An 8,323-nucleotide genomic window follows, 5' to 3' on the forward strand; every position below is an offset into this window, starting at 1 on the left:
TCGCCATCTTATTCATCCATCGCTCTGTATAATATCGCCCAATATAGCTGTGTGACTGGGGCGAGGACAAGTTGAGACTTGACCTTCTACAAACACACTCACACTATCACAATGGATTTCTTACGCATTGCACACTTGCGTAAGCACACACGTACACTCACTCACAAACTACAAATACCACCTCCTATTTCTGAGAGGTTTGACAGGAGCACTGTATGTTCCTCTCTTAAAAAACAAAGATTGTTGATTTGATTGAACATCAAAGCCATCAGACTTCAACATAAAGGAGTGCTTTGATGAAATTGGTCACTCATGCTTATGATTCGCTTATTGTGCTGTGTAAAAGTGCCTGCATAAAAGCTCTGTTCAGAAGGCTATTGATTCCAAGTGAATGAATTGTTGGATTGCTAGACTACCATCACTCAGGTTTCTATTATCTATTGTTATCTGGATATTTTGTGTTTTTTTCTCATGTGCTAGCTCACTGCCTATTTTTTGTATTCCTTTGTGGTATTCTTTGCAAACAACGACGACGGTGAAACAATAACAAAACCAACAGACGCTTTTGTTTGTTTCTTTTATTTTGTAATAAAGCAAAACACTTTCCTAAAATGTCTTCCCATTTAAAAATACAGAATCTAACAGTACGACAGCATCCCTCATGTTCTACACCAGAAATTCACAGTCATGGTTCAGGTTGATTGATATGGACAAATTGACATTTGGGGTTGACGGGGAACACACAGTATGGCCTTATACACCATGATCAGGTTGGATCGGCATTGCGTTGAACAGATTTCTTTTTAAATACCCATCCCATTATCCAAAAACACACAGTGGAGTCAGAAAGGTTATCTTAGAAAGTACAGCTTTAATATAGGAGAGATGGTTTTATGTATGTCAGGTCTGCATGGTCTGTTAACGGTCTGTAGTACCATGCAATACAGATATTGGTTAAACTCTTGGATTTCTGTATTCAGAAAAGAGTAAAAAAACAGACACATTCTCTCATGCATTACTGAAAGTATACAGATTGTAAACAAAACAAGTTTATCTATGCATAAGAGACTTTTTTGACTTTCAGATTTAAAAGAAATACATACATACAAAAACAGTCATACTGAGTGTCATGTAACAGGAGCCAGCAGGACAGGCTTCAAATTACACAAAGGGCTGTTGGATTTTGTCCTTGTGTTGTTTTCACCTTGTTCTGTGACAGTTCAGACATCAGACTGACAGACAGACGAAAGCCATATTTTTTAAAGGCAAAACAGGCGCATACACTCATTTGAAGAGGAGACCTAATCAAACTGGTCTTTTCAAGACTTTGGTCTACAACAGTCCAATCCTACTCAAACTACAAAAATTGAGTCACACAAACACAAACAAAAGAAAATCTGAATCTGGAGAGCAAACCTTCCCTTTCTAAGTTTTTCGGCTGTCTGAGAGAGGAAGAGACAAGACTGGGAAACACAAGGGTTGAAAAAAGAGCTCTTCACGTGTTAGCCTTTTGGTTACAATCTACGCATCTCTTCTATCACCACAAGCTGTTGTTTGTGGTCCTAAAATGATCCTAAATTAAATGTAAAAATCCAGCTAGTCTAAAATACAGAGCAGTTTAGGACGCGTGTATGTACAGTGATGATGACTGGTATGTACATGTGTGGGTGGCTGTGGTTTGCTGGCATCTCTGGGATCTCTTGAATCTAACGGAGAGAGGAGAGCCGCTCTTGGCTGCAGTTCTAACGATCCTCTCATCCTTTTTTCCCTTCAGATGAGCATCTTAAGCTCCCTCTGCTCAAACTGTATTGATTTTCTTTTCACTATGACCTCCTACTTTTTCTTCTCTCCTCCCTTGACAGTCATGATCTGTGTTAAAGCACGTCTTTCTCCTGCCACTGGTGATCAGAACTCATGATGAATGAAATAAATAAGTGTTGAGTGGATGGTGAGCACTAGTTGATATAGAAAAAAGCTGTCAAAGAGTCACAACGCCTGCGTTGTTAACAGCTGTTATCAAAAACCATCTGGAGACACCACCAGCTGTCTGAGTGTTGTGTCTCTGTCACTTCATCATGTTGTTGTAGGTTTCTGCCTTTGTACCGTCACTATCAGAGTCAGTTTCTATAATCTGATCTCTACTCTTTAAAGCCTGTACTAAGAAGCAGCAGCTACTTCAACATTGTTATCCTGTCCTGCTCAACTCATCTGCTCTGAAAAACAGTTCCCTGCTGGCTCGCCTGTCTCCTGTGTCAGTGTAGCACCTCCTGAAGGTCGAGGAGGGAACTGAAAGGAATCAAGATCAAGGTGTTTGTTAAGTGTCTGAAAGAGCAGGGAGAGAAATCAGAGAGGGGAGAAGGGGGTGAAGGAGAAAAGAGTTCAGCCAAAAAGGAAATGGAGAGAGAATGTGACTATGGAGAGGGAGAGGAGGTGGAGGAGGGACTGGGCACTGGGCGAGGAGGATGATGAGGGGAAGGCTGGGTTGTCATAGCCTGGGGGGCACTCTAGCTCAAAGCAGCGGATGGAGGAGTCTTCGTTGCCGTAGTTAGTCCAGTATTCTTCTGGGTCCACCTTGGGGAGCGCCTTCTCATCATCTGACATTTCGTACTTGGAGAAGGTTTCAACAGCGGGTTTGGGGAGGTACTGAGGCTTGCCAGCAGAAAAGGGGAAGGCCTTCACTGTCTCTGTGCTCTTCTGGTACGAAGACTTGGATGACGATGCAGGCTTGTGCTTGGAGAACCACCAGCGGGTTTTGGTGCTGAAGGTGGTTGTGGTGCTTCCTGCCAGGGAGCCGGGGTCAGGCAGAGGGCAGAGGGCGAAGTCCAACTCCCGGAGGAATCTGAGGTCTTGGCCGCGGCGTTGGGATGGGGAAGTGCACATGAGCTCAGAGGAAGAGATGCGGGCCTTGCGGAACCACTCCCACAGGGGACGAGCCTCACAGCCGCAGGACCAGGGGTTGCCATTGAGGCGGAGGAACTGGATGCCTTGGGTGTCTTTCATGGCCTGGCCTGGCAGCTCGGCCAGGGAGTTGTTGAACAGGTAAAGAATGGTCAGTCGGCCCAGGTCACGGAAAGCCCGACGGTTGACCTGCCTGATGCGGTTGTCATGGATCAGGAGGCGGTCCAGGTTGACCAGGCCTCTGAACACATTCTCAGAGAGAGCACGGATGCGGTTTCCGTGCAGGAAGAGATGGGTGAGGTTGACGAGATCTGAGAAAAGGTCATCCTGCAGAAAGTGGAGCTGATTCTCCTGGAGAAAAGTCAAAGTACAAGAAGACTTAGTGCTGTGGAAAAGCACATGGGAAAATTCAGGCTATTTTGTTGTGCTAGTTGGCAAAATCCTCACTTCCTCTGAAGATACCATATATGTACATGTGGGGGACGTCTTGTTTGAAAGTAGCTTTACAATGATCAGAAGTGACCTCTATGGACTGAAATCACAGTGAGTGTGGGAGAGATTTTTATCTTGGCAGGGATGTATTGTCAGATTGGAACAGAGCTTAATATGGTGGATTCAAAAACACTCACAGCTGAGATCTCACTGTCAGTTTCCAAAAAGCCGAGAACAACAACTTTGGCAAACAAACACAAGATAATTTCAATAGTGCACTAAAAAGAGTGACTGCCTGTTTCTGCAGTGTTGGGATTTAAGGGCTAAATGAACAAAGCTCAAAGCACTGGTTCTCAACCTGGAGGTCCCAAACCCCACTAGGGGTCACTAAAGCTTCATGGGGGTTGTGGGGCATTTTTGATTTTAAGGGGGTTTAGGAACTAAAACTAATAATAATAATAATAATAATAATAATAATAATAATAATAATAATAATAATAATAATAATGATGATGATGATAATAATAATAATAATAATAAAAATAATAATAACACAGTATTTCTTTATCATTTCATTTTTTTAAGTGAAGATTTAATCTTTTTTAAAAATCAAAGGTTAGAGTTTAAAATTTATATTCACAGAGCCTTCACGCTCTGCTGAATAGCCTCATCCTGCATTAGAAACATATGCAGTTAAAATAACCAAAGAGCTAACTGAACAATGGATAAGCTTTAGGGAGAAGAAAACATTAGATTTGTCAAAAGAAAAATTAAGATAAAATATATATATATATATTATATGGACAATGTACAGACAGCTAATCCAATCAAGCATTCCTCAAAATATCAAGAAAACTCATCTAGTATACAATGTTCAAAGGCATCAATCTGCTCAAAATTCATCCAGATCACTTGTTTTACACAAACTTCCTGCAGATATTGTGTTCATTATTTGAGTTAACTGTGGAGTTTATCGGTTGCTCTGTAAAGGTATTGTCATGCATTAAATAATTATATGAAATATCCATAAAATATCTCACTTAGTCAGAACCTCTGGCTTAGAGATTAAGTCTTTTTTGTTTTTTTGTTCTGTAAACATGATTTTATTCCCAGTTCTTATTTTTATTAAAGGGTGTAGGTTGAAATTCTAAGGTAAATTAGTGGAGCTGTCACTCTGTACTGTACTGTAGTCTGATGTGTCTGATGAGGCTGCAGGGATCTTTAAAGTATTGAGTTCATCTGGGTCTTTTTTTATCTGTGTTTCTAGAGTTCAGTTTGATCATTTTGTTTCATGTGACTTGCAGCTAGAACTGCTGTTGAAAGGACGAGTGTAGGCGTACGCTCCCTTTGTGTATTATACATACAGTACATACTAGGGATGAGCAAGTACATCATTGTCTGTATCTTTATCTATATCTGTTCAACCAACTAAATATCAGTATTTGCACCTGAAACCAACAACGTTTATACATAATGTGGGTGGTGTTTAACCTGAAAATGTTGTTACCTAACCAGAAATTATTTTAAACCTGAAATTGATTTAATTTGATTAGAAGTTTCTATATTTATTATTCATTAGAAAACAATTTACAGAACAGCGTCAGAATTGAGCCTCTGATCACAGTAGTTAGAGATTAAACACAGTAAATGGGGCTTTTCCTTCACCATGACTACAGATATTAACACATTTTTCTCAGATGAGATTTGTACTCTTAAACGTACATTATCCAATAATCATTTCATTCAAGTATTCGACTCAACCCTAGTATACACTGTATGTGAATGGAGGATTTGGCAGTCACTCAGTGTGCTATTACTGATCATTGTGCGTCACTAGTTCCCTGCAATCACTCTGAGAGCAATCTGTTGTATTCAGTTAATAATATGATGATAACAGAAATTCTGTTTTGTTCTTCCACTGTTGAATGGAGCTAAATGGACCTGCTGAGATGTTTTGCTTTGGTTCTAGATCTTATTAGTTTTAATATTTACTTATATATTAGTCACAGTTTGCATTTTTTGAGTGTGTGGAACTCACTGAACCTCTTTTACAGCAATCATGCAATGTGCCCAGTAGAAACGTGTCTCTATGTGTGTGGGTGTTCAGCCTACATGTTAGCAACGGATGTGACCATAAAGGAATCAGCAAGTGTCCTTGAAAACATTTTGTATACATGCTCATGCATGACTATCTATATGTGTGTGTCTGTTCGTGTGTGTGCTCATTTTACCTGCAAGTAGAGGAACTGCAGGCTGTACAGCTTGTGGAAGAGGTCATGGGGGAGAGCGGCCAGCTTGCAGCGGTGCATGTGCAGGCTCTGCAGCTTCTCCAAGCCCCTGAAGGCTCCACCTTCCAAACGTTGCAGTGGGTTATCGCCCAGATCCAGCTCCTCCAGCACCCTGAGGTTACTGAAGGCTCCAGCCTCGATCCATGTTATGTTGTTGGCATACAGCCAAAGGACCTGAATAGAATAAAGAAAAAATAATAAGATGAAAGAGAAGAAATAAAAGATTTTTAAGAATATATGTAAATATGGCTAGTGTATTCAACACATGCACACATACTGCCATTTCTACCTGTGTCTCAAAGCCAAAAGAGTCTGCGCGCAGCTCTGTGATGCGGTTGTTCTGCAGGAAAACACGCTGTGAGTCATACGGCACACCGGCCGGCACTATGGTAATGTTCTGGGACTGGCAGCTGACCGTCATAGGCGTGGGGTAACACACACACAGCTTGGGGCATGCAGACACCCCGCCTGGCTTCACCACCACCAGCCACAGAATCAGCCACAAAGTCAGTCCACCTGCAGAGAGAGACACAGACACAGGAGGTTAGTTCTCATGAGAAGAAAGGACAAAATTGAAGGTCAGGTTAGCAGCAAAGGACTATTGTTGTTGTGTTTAGTCCTGGATCGAGAGACAGACAAAGAACGAGAGGTTGATTTCAGCTTTTGGCACCTGTCTTTCTTCACTGTCTGTCTGTCAAACCTGCTGCTGTTGTCAGTGATTCTTTTTAGCACTGCTGAGCCCTCAGCCATGACTTGTTGATGGCTTTGAGGCTCATTTATATTTAACCAGATTACATTACAGAAATCATTCACCCATACATATCCACCAGATCACTTTACATAGGTCTCTGTGGCTGTTGTGACACCTGTTACATCACACTAGTTTTTAGCTGTTTAGAATAGGAAATCAGCAAAAATCTAAACAACTTTAAGATACAAAAAAGTCACGCGTGCCTCACTGCATTAAATTAACCTGGTTTCCAAGTTCTCAGGCTTTCAAAAGGATTTCCTCTGGCAAGTTTGCACGCAGAGGGCACGCGTAAAACCTGCAACCAGATCCAGATCAGTTTCGGTTCTTATCAATAATGCAGCAGCTTCTTGGCACAGCTCGGATAACGGTGCACAAAGGTGGCCACCGCGGGAAAAGTACATGCATGAAATAATGATGAACTTCCCATTCATCTGTTGTGCGCAAGAATTTCCAGCGGCTCACCTCTTGACCTCTTAACAAGTTGGACTATTAGCTGCGCTGGAAGGTACAGGGAGAACCAGAGAAGGGGCTTTTACGTGGAATATAACACCTTTTAAGACTATTCCTGCACGTTATTTACTCAAGCGAACCGTGCGCGCAAAAATCATATCTGCATCTCTCCGTGCGTAAAGGAATTCTGGAGAGACTGGATGACATATAAACTAACTATGATCACTCGTTGCAAGTTACTTTTCATACATTTGATGAAGTCACTCGAATTAACACGTTAAAATTAGATTTCTTGCTGAGATTTTACTGTCCAATATTTGCTCTAAAATGCCCCCAACCTGTGCACTGGCCACCTCTACATGCTTCATTCTTTTAAATTTCTAACATACATTGATAACAACCATGATTAAATTTAAATTGCTGTCCATTATTAACTATTCAAAATAGCTTTGCCTGCAAAATAACTGTGCGTAAAAGCAACATAAAGTCTACAAATTAAGCTTCAACGCTGTCTCCCCCATGACCCAGAACAATACGGAAATCAGTAAATCTTAACACATGCACACGAATTTGTAAAATCTGCAATAAATCAACCAGCCTGAATCACAGAAACGCATTTGCAAAGTCAAAAGCCTCTCGGTGCATTCAAACTGCAGGTGCACGATGGAGAGTTTTACTCACCCTTAAAGTTGCGGGCTCTGGATCGCCTCACGGTGCAACGAGTCTCCATCTCGAACCAAAGCCGAAAGCGAGTTAGCCTGCGCGGCGTGAAGGTGCCTGCTTGCTGCTATCTCTGCTGAGGTTCAGCTCTGGCGAAGGAGTTGCTGCGGATTGAAGCAGTGACATGCTGGAGTCCAGGGAGGCTGTTTATACTCGCGGCCGGGTCGTTGCCCACAGTCGTGGGCAGCGGAGGATCCTCTCTACGTCAGCCCGGGAGGAGGGGTGAGAGTCACCGGAGGAAGCGACATGAAAGGCAGTGATAGGACGGGTCCTTGTCACTGTCTTCATTGTGAGTAACATTGTTTGCCTACTTCATTATTATTCATTACGATGAGGTAAGTAAAGGCACCATATACACAGTGTATTGCTGAACATGAAAAGAAGCCTGCATTTTGTCATTCTTTAAAGAGATTGACGGTGACTTTCGCAGTGTGAGGAGGAAGCACACCGTTTATGAAGAAGAGGGATGGTGCTTTTTGATGACAACAAGCGAAGCATTTCTGGGATAATGTGAATATTTCTTCGGCATAACTAAAAACTGGTTATTTAGGGTGTTTGTTTGGTTCCACCATGCACATGCACTCACATGGGGGTTGGAGGAGGAAAGGAGGTGGGAAAACTCATTTGGCATTAAAGACAAAAAAAATCATCTGTCTCATTCAGTGTAGGCCAGTTTGGAAAGACGCCGAGAGCCGCCTACAATTCAGAACAACAGATGAACATAAAAGGGAAACCCAGCGGTGGAGCGAAATGATCCAACACAGCATATGGTCTGTTTACGTTT

The 8,323-nt window shown here is 42.1% G+C and overlaps 1 protein-coding gene across 1 annotated transcript; it reads right to left on the bottom strand.

Annotated features, from left to right (window-relative positions):
- Positions 1-562: 562 nt before the first annotated feature.
- On the bottom strand, positions 563-7,708 carry rtn4rl2b (reticulon 4 receptor-like 2b). The gene is made up of 4 exons (XM_042493394.2): positions 7,501-7,708; positions 5,908-6,134; positions 5,562-5,792; positions 563-3,249 (listed from the first exon to the last, which is right to left on the bottom strand). The coding sequence occupies exons 1-4, from the start codon at positions 7,547-7,549 to the stop codon at positions 2,380-2,382; spliced, it is 1,377 nt and encodes a 458-aa protein (XP_042349328.1). The 5' UTR covers positions 7,550-7,708; the 3' UTR covers positions 563-2,379.
- Positions 7,709-8,323: the final 615 nt, after the last annotated feature.

This window comes from Plectropomus leopardus, chromosome 8, assembly GCF_026936395.1.
Source record: "Plectropomus leopardus strain MGB_pleo_1.0 chromosome 8, ASM2693639v1, whole genome shotgun sequence".
NCBI classification, from domain to species: Eukaryota; Metazoa; Chordata; class Actinopteri; order Perciformes; family Serranidae; genus Plectropomus; species Plectropomus leopardus.

Excerpts from the sequence above, each read along its gene's own strand:
- rtn4rl2b (XM_042493394.2), bottom strand. The coding sequence starts at position 7,549 with ATGGAGACTCGTTGCACCGTGAGGCGATCCAGAGCCCGCAACTTTAAG. Across the intron at positions 6,135-7,500 it reads CAGAGCCCGCAACTTTAAGG|GTGGACTGACTTTGTGGCTG; the intron begins GTGAGTAAAACT and ends CTCTCTCTGCAG. Across the intron at positions 3,250-5,561 it reads TGCAGTTCCTCTACTTGCAG|GAGAATCAGCTCCACTTTCT; the intron begins GTAAAATGAGCA and ends ACTTTTCTCCAG.